We start from the raw sequence: 15,537 nt of genomic DNA, 5'->3' as shown, positions 1-15,537 counted from the left end.
AAAAAAGACATGTCCATCAAGTTAAATTTTTTAACTTTTTTTAACCTGGCTAACTGCTAGTTGATCCAGAGGAAGGCAAAAAAACCCCATATGAAGCCTCTCCAGTTTTCCTCAGAGGGGGAAAAATTCCTTCCCGACTCCAAAATGGCAATCGTATTAGTCCCTGGATCAACTTGTGCTATGAGCGATCTTCCATAACCCTGAATTCCCTCACTTACTAAAAAGCCATCCAACCCTTTTTTAAAGCTAACTAATGTATCAGCCTGTATGACTGATTCAGGGAGAGAATTCCACATCTTCATCACAGCGGAACCTCTTTTCTTCTAATGGGTTACCTTGTGTCAGCTGGAAATACCTACTGGTAAGTAAAGCATTAGAGAGATTAATATATGACCCCCTTACATATTTAAACATAATTATTTCACCCTTAAGTGCCACTTCTACAGCTTGAACATCCCCAATTTGCCCAGTCTTTCCTCATAGTTAAGATTTTCCATACCTTTTACCAGCTTAGTTGCCCTTCTCTGTACCCTCTCTAATACAATAATGTCCTGTTTGAGCACTAGAGTCCAAAACGGTATGGCATATTCTAAATGGGGCCTTACCGGTGCTCTGTACAGTAGAATAATGATCCCCTCCTCTCGTGAATTGATGCCCCTTTTAATACAGCTCAATACCTTATTTGCCCTTGATGCTGCTGACTGGCATGGCTTGCTACAGCTAAGTTTATGCTCTACAGTGACTCCAGGGTCCTTTTCCATAATGGATTTGCCTAGTGCAGTCCCATGAAGTGGCTTGGGTACATGACTTTACATTTATCAACATTGAATCTCATTTGCCACTTAGCTGCCCAGACTGCCAGTTTGTCAAGATCCTGTTGCAAAGATGCCACATCCTTGATGGAATAAATTGGGCTGGATAGTTTTGTGTCATCTGCAAACACTGATACATTACTTGCAATACACTCTCCTAAGTCATTAATGAACAAGTTAAATAAAAGTGGACCCAATAACGAGCCCTGAGGGACCACACTAAGAACCTTACTCCAATCAGAGAATGTACCATTACAGGCTAAGCTCCTGATGTAAACAGAAAAGGCTGCGAATTCGGGTAAAGTAATTATAGGCGGGGGTCTATTTTAATGGTAAGGGGTCTAAAGCATACCGACTTTTTTACTAATATAGACGTACCTGCTGTATAGGAGGAATACGCAGAATGGTAACACCACCCTAACCAAGGTTTCTTAATGGATTTTACCTTGTTGCCTGTAAGATGAGTCTCTTGTAGGAATACCAAATCTGAGTTACGCTTTTTAATAAAATCCATAGTCAGCCTGCGTTTTACTGGGTCATTGAGCCCCCTCACATTCCAGCTTAATAATGAGAGACTCATTGTATACCCTTGTGAAAGCATTGAACAGAGTAAGAACCATGAGCTTGTAGCATAAGATATTTAAGAGCCCCATAAAGTAGGTATTTAGGATCAAAACCATCAGTTTCTACTATAACAAATGTGATAATCATATAGATTTGTATTGCCAGATTTAACCATAACAGCTTAGAACTTCCCCATTTAACATCCCCCACCCCTTCCAACCACTCCCAACTTTGGGTAGAACTTTTTCCCTTAAGAAATAATATAACATTAGTATAAGCAGGGATGGCTTGCCTGCTAGGCCCTTAAGCCAGGGCTTGTGAGTTAACTAACAACACTTACTCCTTACCCCTATCTCCAGACATTTTGCAATTACCTACACACAATTCTTTGTCCCTTACCACATATTGGCACCCATTAGGATTAAATTTCCTGTGAAATTAGAGTCCATGTGAACTTTGGATCAGAGAGCATCATAGAGAGGGCCCGTGTAACGAATTTCAGGCAAACAGTATTACATATACCATCAAAGACTTTGAGGAACCGAGTCCTTTAGCACTCTCAGCAGCCGCCCATATGTGAAAAACAATGTGAAGAAGAAAAAAAAAAGTCCTTAGACAGTCCAGAAAACGCCCTCCGAAACTTAAAGAGGGTGAATGTCCTTAACAGTGATCCCAAAGGCAATAGAAATGGAAGTGCGAAGTGCCTGTTTGCCGCGATGCGACATTAAAGTACTCTAGTGTCTAGAGTCCAGCCAATTATTTAACTCCAACGGAGAGGTGAAAAAAGGTGTTTTGCCATCCACAATGACTCTCAATCTGGCAGGATACAGCATGGCATATTCCAATTTAGCTTCCCTGAGCCGCCGTTTGGCCTCATAGAACTTAGCTCGCTGTTTCTGCACCTCAGTCGAAAAATCAGCATATATAGATACTGTATGTTGTGCTCTTGAAATTGTAGCTGGCCTTTAATGCGAGCTATTCGCAGAATGCTGTCTCTATCTCGTGCATTCAGAAGTTTGGCAATTAGGGGTCTGGTAGGGCCCCCGGGAGGCACAGGACGAGAGGGGATCCTATGAGCCCTTTCTATAAAAAAGGTGGAAGAAAGGACTTGGACTCACCCAGTGCCGTCTTTAACCAGAGCTCCAGGAACTGCTCAGGTGAGTTTCCTTCCACACGTTCAGGGAATCCCACAAATCTGAGGTTGTTCCTTCTCAACTGGTTCTCCAAGTCAATAACCTTGTGCTGGCACTCAGCTAAGACTTTTTGTACATCTTGTACTGAGCCAGCGACCAGTCTTAGTGTGTCTTCCATTGTACTCACACTGTGTTCCAATTCCCCAGTGCATTCTCGAAGGTTCTGCATGTCCTGTCTGATGATTGACATATCCACTTTTATTTCTTCTGTTCTGGCGTTTATAATATTAGTACATGCTTCCTTAGAGTCCCGTATTTCTTGCAGAATATTTTGTAGGGTCAGCTCCGGTGGAGTTGGGGAGGCAGGTGAGGAAGGAGTCTCAAGTGGAGTATGCGATGAGGATTCTCCGCCATTTTGTTGCTCCCTGCACTCCCTCACATATTTTTCAAAATTTTCTTCTGAGGCTCTCTGTTCTGTCCCATAATTGTTCTCTTTGGCAGGGGGTCACACTTACGGCACTGTGGTTCCGTGATTGAGTCTGTATTTCAGAGATTAAGACAGGATTCTGAGTCTGGATAACGGAGCGATCTAAAAGTGCGACAGCTCACATCGGCTGTTAGCCACACCCCCTCCTATTAACTTCTTTACTTCTATATTAAGACACATTCTTGATTCTTAGTGCTTCTACATTTACTCCTTAAGGTTGAGATTGAGAACAATAATTATTTCATATCATTTCAAATGACAACAATTTTGTTCTCTGTTTTAAGTTGAAACCATAATGCCCCAATCAATGTTCTGAAGGGCAGACCTCAAGGCACTAAATGAGCTTTTCTGAAATTCATGGTTTTTGTTGCCCCAGTTTATATTTGTTTTTTGCACCAGACATAAAATAATATAACATTATGGTCACTATTACCCAGGGGTTCAATGACTTGTACATTTGATATAAGTTCTGAGTCATTTGAGATCACTAGATCCAGAATAGCATTGTTTTCTGGTTGGCTCCTCAACAACCTGTGCCATAAAATTGTCATGCAACAAGTTTATAACAAGTTTCCCATTAACTGATCTGGCTGTACTGCTCAAGTCAATATCTGTGCAATTAAAGGACAAGGAAAGTCTAAAATAGAATAAGGCTATACATGCTGTATTTTGTATACTAAACATAAGCATGAACTTACTGCACCACAAAACCTAATCAAACAAATGATTTATGCTTTCAGCCACAGGGGGCTGTCATCTTGTAACTTTGTTAAACATCTTTGCCTGACCCTGACCCTGCACATGCTCAGTGTGGTGTGAGCTACTTAGGGAACGTCATAAACAAAGCTGCTTGACTTCTGCAGGGCTGGTAAGTGTGGCGGGGGCTCCCCCTGCTGTTCATAAGTATTATTGTTTCCCTGCTGAGCAGTTAGGGACCATCTGACAATTCCTATCCACAGCAGTAAATGAAGGGAGAATTTCACTGCATACAGTCAGGTACACATTTTTTAATTAAAGTATATTGGAGATAGGTTTCTTTTTCATTAAAGAAAGTAAAAATGGGATTTTATTTTTTTGCTTTTCCTTGTCCTTTAAAACCCTCCATTATTATTACTTTACCCAAATTAGCAGCCTTTTCTATTTGCATCAGAGCTTAGCCTCCTTCTCCTCACTTACATTAGGGGGTCTATAGCATACCCCTACAATTTATTTGCTGGACTCATTACAATTGGTGAAGAACTCCACTAATAAGACTTCTGCCCCCTAATTTTCTAACATAACCTCCTCCTATATAAGCTTTTAAATCCTGCCTAACAAACACACATACCGCTCCTCCTTTTCTATAGCTGCTGATATTAACTGCCCAGTCATGCGACTCATTCAGCCATGTTTCGTCCACACCAACCACATCATGTTTTCTCTCCAACGCCAGCACCTCCAGCTATCCCATTTTACTAGTCAGACTCCTTGCATTTGCAAACATTTTGCATGGTGCATCAGTTACCATCTAATGCTAGACTACAGTATAATGAACCCAATACTTTGGAACATCATCATATATTTATATATAGTGCTGACAAGTTACGCAGTGTTTAGAACAGATTGGAGTTGTGAAAGGTGACTTGTTGGAATACTTGCAAGGAGTAGGTTGCAGTAAGGCAGGAAATAAGTGTTTTGGTTGAGTCTGAACCGGCATAGGGAAATGTGGGGCAATTGCCTTTATTTGGGCAATGTTGCGCAGCTGAATATAACAAGATTTTGCAAGTGTTTGGATGTGTGGTGAAAAAGACAATTGTCAGTCTAAGATAACTCCTAGGGAGTGTGGTGGAATGAAAGGCGGTGTTGTTAACTGTGAGTTATATCTGAGGGACAGGGGAAGATCTTAAAGAAAATATAAGTTCTGTTTTAGAAAGATTCCGTTTCAGGTGATGCTGTGACATCCAGGAGAAGACAGCAGTCTGTAACTTGGGAAAAGACTCTTTAGGTATGCCGCCTTTTGTCCTTTTAAACACAGACGGAATAAAGAGGATCCTGGGGGAGTGGAATAAAAGTGGAATATCCGCATATATATCTTATGTTGTGTAAAAAACAGCTAGCACACACTAGTGATGTGCGGGTCCAGATTTTTAGGACCCACACCTGAACCTAACCTGGCCTCACCCGACCCTAACCTGCCCTCACTCAACCCACACCTGGCCCCTCCATTTCAGGACCCGTGCCCGCCCTGCAGTGACATCACGAAAGAGGCAGGTGCAAATCTATAAAAGGAGCAGCTGTGTTGCGGGTGGGGAGAATGTAAGGAACCGATAAACCCTAACCACGCGCAAATGTTTTTTGTATGGGGCAGGCAGAGGCAGAGGTCTGGCCGTGTAGAAAACAGTGTAAAATTTGTATGCATTTTTTTTTTATGTAAATTCAAGCAGAAACAATGTAAAATAATGGAGAAAAATCTGGTGTTCGCATTAGGGATGGGTGAATTTGACCCATTTTGCTTTGCCAAAAATTTGCTTAAGTGCATTAAAGTCTATGGGCAACAATTTTTTTTTTTGATGTGTGGCAAATTTTTTTTGCTGCTCAACATTTTTTTTCTCCCATTGGAGTCTATGGGCGTCATTTCCATGGCGAAACTCAGAGAAAAAATTCGCACATCGCTTAGTGCAGTGGTGTCCAAACTTTTTGCAACAAGGGCCAGATTTGGTGAGGTGAAAATGTGAGGGTCCAACCGTTCAGCCTGACATTCTTTCAACCATTAAAATTAAATTACAGGAATCGCGTAGCCATAGCAGTCATTTTTGGGCACATTAGTGAAATGATCTGCCACTTGGTGTAAGTCGAAAGTCACTAAATTTTCGATAAAAAAAATTGGAAATATCGCGATTTTCGGCACATGCGCAGTAGCTCAGCAACGGAAGATTCCTCCAACGGCACATGCGCCCGAAAATGCCGCTCACTACAGGAAGAAGACTGAAGGAGACAAGATGGCTGTTTTGAATGCCACTGGACAGGACCTGCAAGGAGGGGTAAGTAGAAAGTTAGGGGCATTTGCCCAGGGTGCCAGGTAGACCAGGGGGGAGGTGGGAGGGGGGCCTATTTAGGGTAGGGGGGAAGGGGGATGCAAATTAGGGGCTTGAATTCTCCTTTAAGAGGATATAAATGAGCTGGAGAGAGTGCAGAGACGTGCCGCTGGGTCCTAGGGCCGGCCGCAGCGCTCTAAGACACAGGAGCATTGGGGAGCTTCGCGTTCCCAGTGTGTCTAAGGATGCGGCTGGGCGTCATGCCGCCCCTAAAATTTCCTATGTGGCCTTGCCACAAATCCGGGCCTGAAGGTTGGGGTTGTTTTCTCTGGGAAAAAGGTGCTTGCGAGGGGACATGATTACACTTTACAAGTACATTAGAAGACATTATAGACAAATAGCATCACCGTACCAGAGGCCACCCCTTTAGACTAGAAGAAAAGCACTTTTATTTCAAGCAACGTAGGTGGTTCTTCACAGTAAGGACAGTGAGGTTGTGGAATGCACTGCCGGGTGATGTGATGGCTGATTCTGTTAATGCCTTTAAAAGTGGCTTGGATGATTTCTTGGACAGACATAATATCAAAGGCTATTGTAATAGTAAACTCTTTAGTTAGTATAGATATAGGTATATATAATTTATGTGAAAGTAGGGAGGGTGTATGTATTGATGCTGGGTTTTCATTTGGAGGAGTTGAACTTGATGGACTTTGTCCTTTTTCAACCTGAGTTAACTTTGTAACTACTACAAAATGGGGAAGGCCAAACATTCCATAAAAGGTATGGATGTTTTAATAATAAAAAAAAGAATTTGGGTTTCATGTTTAATTTGAAAAATACTTTTACTATATAGCTTTTTATGTCTGGGTGACAGGTCCCCTTTAAGCAGTATTCTTTAAATATAGTTCTAATATGTTTAAAAATAAGGCTTTAGGTACTGTCAGTCTATTCATGAACATACGTACTACACTGAAGCAGAACTGTTGTCAACTGCAGACGTAATGTAAACCTTATCTGTACTGTATCTAAAACAGAAAGATAACTATTAATACCTTGGCCCTATCAATCTTGTGCAACACAAGAAGAATTTGCTGACAATGTTAGTATGTTACAATACATAGATATGCAGGACTCTGTGTTTATGGGTTATATCTGTGCATGATGTTATATTTTTAGATATTTGCAGGGGCTAGTGCAAAGAGTCAACAACCATCTGAATGATATTGCCTACTGACACAGGTACCTGCCAATGAGCAGTTTCTATTCAAACAAAAGTGACCTTCAGCCTAGGGGAGTATTTATGGTTGTGGCTCGCCTCAAGATGATTAAAAATGTCTGTGTGCTAAGCCAAATGATTATATGGTGTGTGAATTATATTGGATATGTTAGAAGTTGAGAGGAAACCAACACTTTATCACTTAGTTACATACCGGTAGTTAAATCGGGTTGAAAAAAAGACAAAAAGTTCAACCCCTCCAAATGAAAACCCAGCATCCATACACACACCCCTCCATACTTTCCATATATATATATATATAGGTATAATTATGTTTTCAACCCTTAAGTTAATGCCCTTTTTTATGCAAGACAGAACTTTATTTGCTTTAGTAGCCACAGAATGACACTGCCCAGAATTAGACAACATGTTATCTACAAAAAACCCCAAGATCCTTCTCATTTAAGGAAACTCCCAACACACTGCTATTTAGTGTATAACTTGCATTTATATTATTTTTGCCAAAGTGCATAACCTTGCATTTATCAACATTGAACCTCATTTTCCAGTTTGCTACCCAGTTTCCCATCTTAGACAAATCACTCAGCAAAGTGGCAGCATCCTTCATGGAACCTATAGTTCTGCACAATTTAGTATCATCTGCAAAAATAGAAACAGTACTTTCAATGCCCACCTCCAGGTCATTAATAAACAGGTTGAAATATAAGGGACCTAGGGACCTACATGCACAGAAGCTCTCTCATTTACTAAAATAAAAAGCTTTTTTTTTCTTTTAGCATAAGGTAATATATTTTATTTTAACATTTAGCATTTTTTACAGGAAACTTTTTTATATGGTTTGCTTTTTTTGGGGAAGTTTGATAAATACAAAAACACATAACTGCCACCTGCTTATTGGTTGCTCGGGTAGGGATGGGCGAATTTGACACGTTTTGGTTCGCCAAAAATTTGCGTGCCGAAATTTTTTTTGAAGCGCATCTTTTTTTTTGACGCACAACGCCATTCTATGGGCGTCATTTCCGCAGCGAAACAAAGCGAAAAAATTCGCCCATCCCTAGCTCTGGGTCCTTGGTTGTGAAGAAAACCTTGCAGCTGTTTTTATACTACAGGTGTGAGACCTTATACTTCCAATAAGAATTAATGATATCTTAGTTAGGATCAAGTACAAGGTACTGTTTTATTATTACAAAGAAAAAGGAAATCATACTTAAAAATGTGGATTATTTGGATAAAATTAAATCTATTTCTGTAATTCAGAGCTTTCGTGATAACGAGATTCTGGATATATATATATATATATATATATATATATATATATATATATATATTTCCAACAAACAACACGTAAGGCTGCCTTGTCTGTACAAAAATAAAAATTACAATTACATGTCTGCTTTGGAAGATTGCACTTTCAGGTGCCTGCCCTATCTATCTAAAAAACTTCCAACCCTATTTAGAAGCAATCTAATGTATTTGCCAATACAACTGCTTCTGGGAAATAATGCCACAACTTCACAGTTCTCACAGTAAAAAAAACACTTTGCATTTTAAGATGGAATCACCTTTTTTCTAAGCTAAATGAATTCCAGCATGTTCATAGGAAGAATCAACTGGTTGAATAAAGCATCAAAGATTATTTGTTGGTCCGCTTGTATATTTAGCACATTGACAGCAGTAGTGTAATAGAAGTCCTTACTATTATAGAATTTAGTTTAATGTAAAGACTGTAGAGAATGAATGGGAATACACTCTCAAGAGCAGTTAGGAGCATATATTTTTCATATATATGTATATGTTTATACATAATTACATCTTCCCTAAAGTGCCTCTTCTCCAGTATAAGTGATCCCAGCCATCCTGAGACATAACTGAGAACTTTCATGAGCTAAATCGTTTTTCTCTGACTATTCTCTATTTTAATAATAATCCTTTGGCACCTGGAAACCAAAACTACACACATACTCTACTGCTCCCTTAAATTTATACCACTTTTGTACAGGAGAATATCTTGCTGGCAGTCTGCTGACTGACACTGCTTACTACATACCTCCCAACATTTTGGAAATAGAAAGAGGGACAAAAAGATTTAACCATGCCCATTTTGTGACCACCCCCTAATTACCATGTCCATTTTAAAAAAATTGGCAGGTTATAAAAGTTTGAACACATTTCTGTGATTTTTATGTGTTATTACAGTTTTGCTAAAGAAGGTGAATTACCCTTTAAGCTGCAAGTCACAGTTTCTCCAAGAGACCTGCTTATTTTAAATAGTTACAATTGCTTCTTTGCTTATGTTAAATTGTTACAAAAGTATCTATTTATTCTGTGCTCTAATTCATCTTCTAGGCAAAGGAGCCCCCTTATATTTAATTGATTGTATTAAGAAAGTTTCTTATTTCAGTATGCATTTTTGTGATGAATGCAAAAGGGGATAGACCCCTATGGATTTATTGTGTCAAACAAGCACCAGATAATTGCATCACGGAAAGGCCAGGGAGTGCATACGAATTTCACTTTGACCATGTGCAGGCTCCACCCACCCTACCCGATTCTGCATCTCCCCGATAGCAGTGGGGGCCCGACCACAGAGTTATTAAAGTTATCAACATAAAATGGATTGTTAGTAAAAGCTAATCCTACACAATTGTATTTTAGTAGAAATTATTTTAAAAAAGTTGGTGTATAACATAAATAAAATTGGCCTACTTAGCATTGTGTGAATATTTCTGAATCTTACTATCTGTGCTTTTTTTTTTTTTTTTAAACACTGGCCACTAATGTGTGGTTTGTTTAATAACTTTTAGGATGGGGGGCCCAGATGATTATGTTGTACGGGGCCCTGTGATGCTAACACTGCCCGCGGAATACTCGCAAGGTGGTCGGGTTTTGGGCAGAAATGTCTGCAATCCTGATTGTGCGTGTAATCTACTGGTAACCCGTCTGGGTACCTGGCTATGTTGCAGGAGTGGTCCCCCCCCGAGTTTGTGGTAGCGGAATAGGGTATTGTGCGATGTAAAATCTGGGTAAAAGTGACATCACATCAGGATTTCTCAGGTGCCGGAACAAGGGGGTAAGCAAGCTGTTTGGGGGTTGGGTAGTGGGCCTGGGTGGAGGGGCATAGTGGTTGGCAGGTGCGGGTCAGCTTGCAGGTCTGAGGGTCCAGGTCGGGCACGATTTTGCCCGATTGGACCCGCCTAGGCAGGGCCGCCCGTATAACAAAATTTTCTGGGCCCCCTTGGCCCCGCCCATACCCCGATCCCACCCACACCATAGTTAAAAGACCACACAGACATCAACGCTAAAAACGGTATAAAAAGCTATTGATGGTGAGGGCCCCATTATAAGTTACATTAACTTATAATTTATGGGGCCCCCATAAGTTTTTTAAAAAAAACATTGGTGGTCAGGGCCCCCCTACAAGTTAAAAAAAATAATTGGTGACCAGGGACCCCCTATAAGTTAAAAAAATCATTGGCACCAGGGCCCCCCATAAAAGTAAAAAAAAAAAAACATACGCGCCAGGGCCCCCCCATAAAAGTTTTTAAAAAATCATTGGTGGTCAGGGCCCCCCCCATAAGTTAAAAAAAAATATTGGCGACAGGGCCCCCCATAAAAGTTTTTGAGAAAAAAAACTTTGGCCCCCCTTACAAGTTAAAAAGAAACATTGGGGCCCCAGAGAATATTTTTAAAAAAAACATTGGTGGCAGGGGCCTAAAGAGTATTAAAATAATACATTGTTGGCCAGGGGTTTAGTAACATAAAAAAAAAACTCATTGGTGTTCAGTAGAGCTGAACTCATGGCTTCAGGACTTCAACTTCGGCTGCTTTCGTAGCTTCGGGTCTTTTTGCAGCTTCAGGACTTCGACTTCTTTAGTGGCTTTGGATCTTTTCGACGCTTCGGGACTTCAACTTTGGCTCCTTTCATGGCTTCAGTGGGGTAGGCAAGGTTTCGGCACTGTCCAAGGGGGGCTAGGGTTGCCAACTTTATTGGAAAAAAAAAATACCAGCCTTCCTATATTTTTAGTGTTTTTTCCCTATAAATAACATTGGGATCAACCATCATTTTTACCGGCCATGCCGGTAAAATACCGGTCAGGTGGCAACCCTAAGGGGGCCTGGCTATTTCAAAAAGTGCAGCACAGCCGGCCCACCCTTTAGCAGTACCCCCTGTGCCCCCCTGACTGTAACATCAGTCTACTAAAGAATCAATTAAACATTAATTAAACCAAGCAGGACTGTTTTTCCTCCAAAAAGGATTAATTATCTTTTAGAATCAAGTACAGAGGACTGTTTTATTATTACAGAGAAAATAGAATACTAATGAATTATCTAAAGTAACACAAGTATATAAAGCACGGGAATATTGGCTGAAAATAAAAAACTGGTAATACAGGAAAACTGGCCAGAGGAATAGGAATGAAGGGAAACCCCCACCATTGCCGGACAGTGATGGGTGGAGCAAGCAGCAAAAAATGATAAAATGAAACAGAAAGAGACTAAAGACTGGAGAAAACGAAACTTTAAAGTGAGTAAAAAGGGAAGGTACTGGAGGAAGAGGCACAGTGACTGGCGCATACAGCAGCACTAACGGAGCTCAGACACTATATGATCCCGGGCACAGCCCCACAGGTGAGTTCCCTGTCTGTACTAATACAAAGCCAATATAGAGCCGCAACCGCAATCCATCTCAGCGGTGCCTGCATGCGATCACTTTTGTCTGCCGCGTTGCCTACAGGGAGTTGTAGTGTTATACATTATGTCAGGCTGAGAAGAACTAGCGCGGTCTAGTGTCTTTTTCATGGAGCTGAATAGAAGGAAGGCCTTTTACCTGACAGGTGAGCTTCGTCTCATACTGACGCATTCGTTTTAGTCTTGTTTATATTTTTGCTATTATATATCCGAGGCGGAAGTGCGTTGTTCCGAGCGGCAGACTCCGTAAGCGGCTTCCTGCTATTTTTTAATATTTGAGCCCCGTTAATCAATTTTGTCCTTATTCACGAACTTGGCTCCCTATCACGTACCTGACACCAGTTTAGAACCCGGTATCACTCCCGTGGGGTGGAATGAGCCTTTCCGCGTTTCTGCAAAGTGAAACTGGAATCTATTCCAGGGACAATCACGAAAAACGCTTGCGATTATTTTGGTTTAAAAATCGTATATTGTGGAATTAGTGAGAGTTTACTCTTTCATTGAAAAAAAAAATAGTTCCTTATTATTCTCTGTGAAAATGTAAGCCAGCTTTTTGTTGGTTGTATATTTTCAGAGATACAAGGCCCTTCTTCCTCTGAGGGGATTCACTAGCATTTAAACTTTCCAGGGCATGTTTATCGAAGGGTGAAAATCTTACTTAGTTGTCAACTTTTGACACCAGTATGCATCTGAAAATCGTTTACAGAGAGGTTTATTGTAAATGTTGAATGCTGCCTATGAAGAACTGTGGTGAATAATTTATTTTTAAGAAAATGTCTAGTGACAGTTAACTCTTTTATAGGCTGGTGCTTTAATCATCGAAAATGAGGTGTGTGAAATGTAATCATGAGTCTCTTGAGGTGGCACCAAAATTCTGCAGCAACTGTGCACATCCCATGGGTCCCGTAGTTTCAACGGATACTGAAACAGCAAACCAAGGTAAAGACTATTTAAGTACGCTTGTGTCCGTAAACTGAAAATAAATGAATGTGGTGAATAAGTATACAGTGCCTAAGAATGTATTCCAGGGGTCAGAAGTGACTTCAGGTGAGATCCTTTGGAGGCAGAGCCGTTTGCTGTATAGTAGTGATAAAGAGGTAATATATTCCTATCTGTTAAAGTAGACATATTATGTAAAAACTAGAATGTGCCAAAAACCCTACTAGTCCCACCCATCTCTTTCATTTCCTGCTGCCTCCTTTTCCAGGCTGTGGAGGGGAGGCGGTGGCACTCAGCACACTGAATTGAACGATAGGAACCAATCATCAGCTAGGCTGACCTGATAGAGAACTGAAGCCTGTCTTTGCTTGTGTGACCTCAGAGCTGTAATTGGCTGTCCCCCTCCTGCTGTGCTTCTGGCAGGGACTGTTAGGACATGCCCACTCTTCATTTGAAATTCGGATAGGGACAGTAGCATATCTATAGGGAGCTCCACTGATATTTCCATATGAGGCTAGGGTCTGATGTGTATGTTTTGTAGCAGTGACATGATTCTTTATTAAAAAAGAATGTAAAAAAACCTGACACGCAGGGCTAAATATGGATTTCATACACTGGCCCTAGGCTGGGGTTGGGCCACCTAAAGAAAATTCTCTAAACCAAGTTGAATGAATTTTGCAGCCCTGAGGTAAGATGTAGGGGTAACATTGAACCATGAAGCAGGTTCAAATATAGTAATAGATATACAGGTATGGGATCCGTTATCCGGAAACCCGTTATCCAGAAAGCCCCGAATTATGAAAAGGCCATCTCCCATAGATTCCTTTATAATAAAATTATAATTATAATAAAATAATCGAAATTTTTTAAAATTATTTCCTTTTTCTCTGTAATGATAAAACAGTACCTTGTACTTGATCCAAAATAAGATATAATTAATCCTTATTGGAAACCAGTTTAATGGGTCTATTTAATGTTTACATGGTTTACATGGTTTTCTAGTAGACTTAAGCTTTGAAGATCCAAATTACGGAAAGATCAGTTATCCTGAAAATCCCAGGTCTGGCTGGGACTGTTAGGACACGCCCACTCTTCATTTGAAATTTGGGCAGGGACCGTAGAAGATCTATAGGGCGCTATATTTTCATGTGAGGCTAGGGCCTGATGTGTATGTTTTGTAGCAGCAACATGATTTTTTCTTAAAAAAAGAATGAAAAAAAACCTGACACACAGGGCTAAATATGTATTTCATACATTGGCCCCAGGCTGGGGTTGGGCCACATAAAGAAAAAAATAAAATAAATATATATATATAGGTATGGGATACGTTAATTGGAAACCTATTATACAGAAAATTCTGAATTACGAAAAGGCCATCTTTCATAGTCTCCATTATAATAAAATAATCCAATTTTTTAAAAATTATTTCCTTTTCTCTGTAATAATAAAACAGTACCTTGTACTTGATCCAAAATAAGATATAATTAATCCTTTTTGGAAACAAAACCAGTGTAATAGGTTTATTTCATGTTTACGTGGTTCTCTAGTAGACTTAAGGTTTGAAGATCCAATTACGGAAAGATCCATTATCCAGAAAGCCCCAGGTCCCGAGCACTCTGGATAACAGGTCCTATACCTGTAGTAATAGATAATTTGTATACTGTAAATAAAAATTAAAGAAACTATACTTTAGGACACATCATCATTCTCATCAAATTCCTCAGTGGCATGTTGATTAGTAGGAATTAAAACATAACCTTTATTATCGTGTGATTAAAAACATTCACAAGTACATAAATTGAAAAACAGAAACACATGCTAATAAAAACAAGAATCCTAAAATTATTAAAGAGAATTTCTTTCTTGTCAGTGTTGTAAAAATATGAAACATCAAAGTATGCTGCAATGAGTACCTTGCTCACTGTCTTTCCTTTACCATTGGATGAGTGCTAATGATATTAGTATAATGGTCTTTGCGAATGCAAATTAAGCCTTTTCTGCTAGGTGATTATAATCAACGAGCACAGGATTTGTTGAAAATGCCACTAGCTCCTCCCCTAATCTCTTGGAATATGAATGAACCATAGCATAGGGGGTGGGAAATCTGTAATTTCTTCTACCTTTGAGAAGGCAGTATAGGGGTTTAAACGGTGTTCAGAAATAGCATATAGCATCCCAAATCTTGATAAAGTATTTAGCCATTGGACCCTCCTTTCTCTTGTGTTTGGAGGCATGTCATTGACCATACCTTATTGCTCAACCCATTGTGAGAAAATTAGGGAACAGACAGACTTTAGTGGTTGTTGTGCCCGATGAGGTGTTGGTTATCAGCTCCTGGGGGTCTGTTAATTCAGGAGGTTCCAGGAATCGAACGTTACATAAAACACTAATCAAAGATATGAATTACTATAGAGTTATGAATTGATATAAAGGCCAAATATGCCATTATCGTATATGTTTTTTAAAAAATCTATAGTGTATAGTATGTGTTCTTTAATTTATGCACTTGGAGATCTTTTTAATCAAGCAACAATAAAAGGTTATATTGTAATTTTTACAAATCAGGATGCCACTGGGGAGAATTGGATGAGTGTGATAATGTGACTGTTAAAGTCCCCTTTAACAGTTTATTTCACTTTATTATATATAATTATATGATTAA

The 15,537-nt window shown here is 39.8% G+C and overlaps 1 protein-coding gene across 3 annotated transcripts in view; it reads left to right on the top strand.

The window, feature by feature from the left end:
• The first annotated feature begins 11,580 nt into the window (after positions 1-11,580).
• LOC108700992 (E3 ubiquitin-protein ligase RNF213) overlaps positions 11,581-15,537 on the top strand; it is a 167,727-nt gene continuing 163,770 nt past the window's right edge. For 2 of the 3 annotated variants that reach the window (XM_018235090.2, XM_018235088.2), the window contains exons 1-2: positions 11,581-11,876; positions 12,739-12,875. In XM_018235090.2, the coding sequence (XP_018090579.1) occupies positions 12,761-12,875 (115 nt within the window). In that variant the 5' untranslated portion in view covers positions 11,581-11,876; positions 12,739-12,760. Of the gene's footprint in view, positions 11,877-11,911; positions 12,083-12,738; positions 12,876-15,537 lie in introns of those variants that run through there. The other variant, XM_018235089.2, reaches the window with a different exon arrangement.

This window comes from Xenopus laevis, chromosome 9_10L, assembly GCF_017654675.1.
Source record: "Xenopus laevis strain J_2021 chromosome 9_10L, Xenopus_laevis_v10.1, whole genome shotgun sequence".
Lineage (NCBI taxonomy): Eukaryota > Metazoa > Chordata > Amphibia > Anura > Pipidae > Xenopus > Xenopus laevis.
Note: the sequence above shows the minus strand (reverse complement) of the source record. Positions and strands in the feature narration are given on the sequence as shown.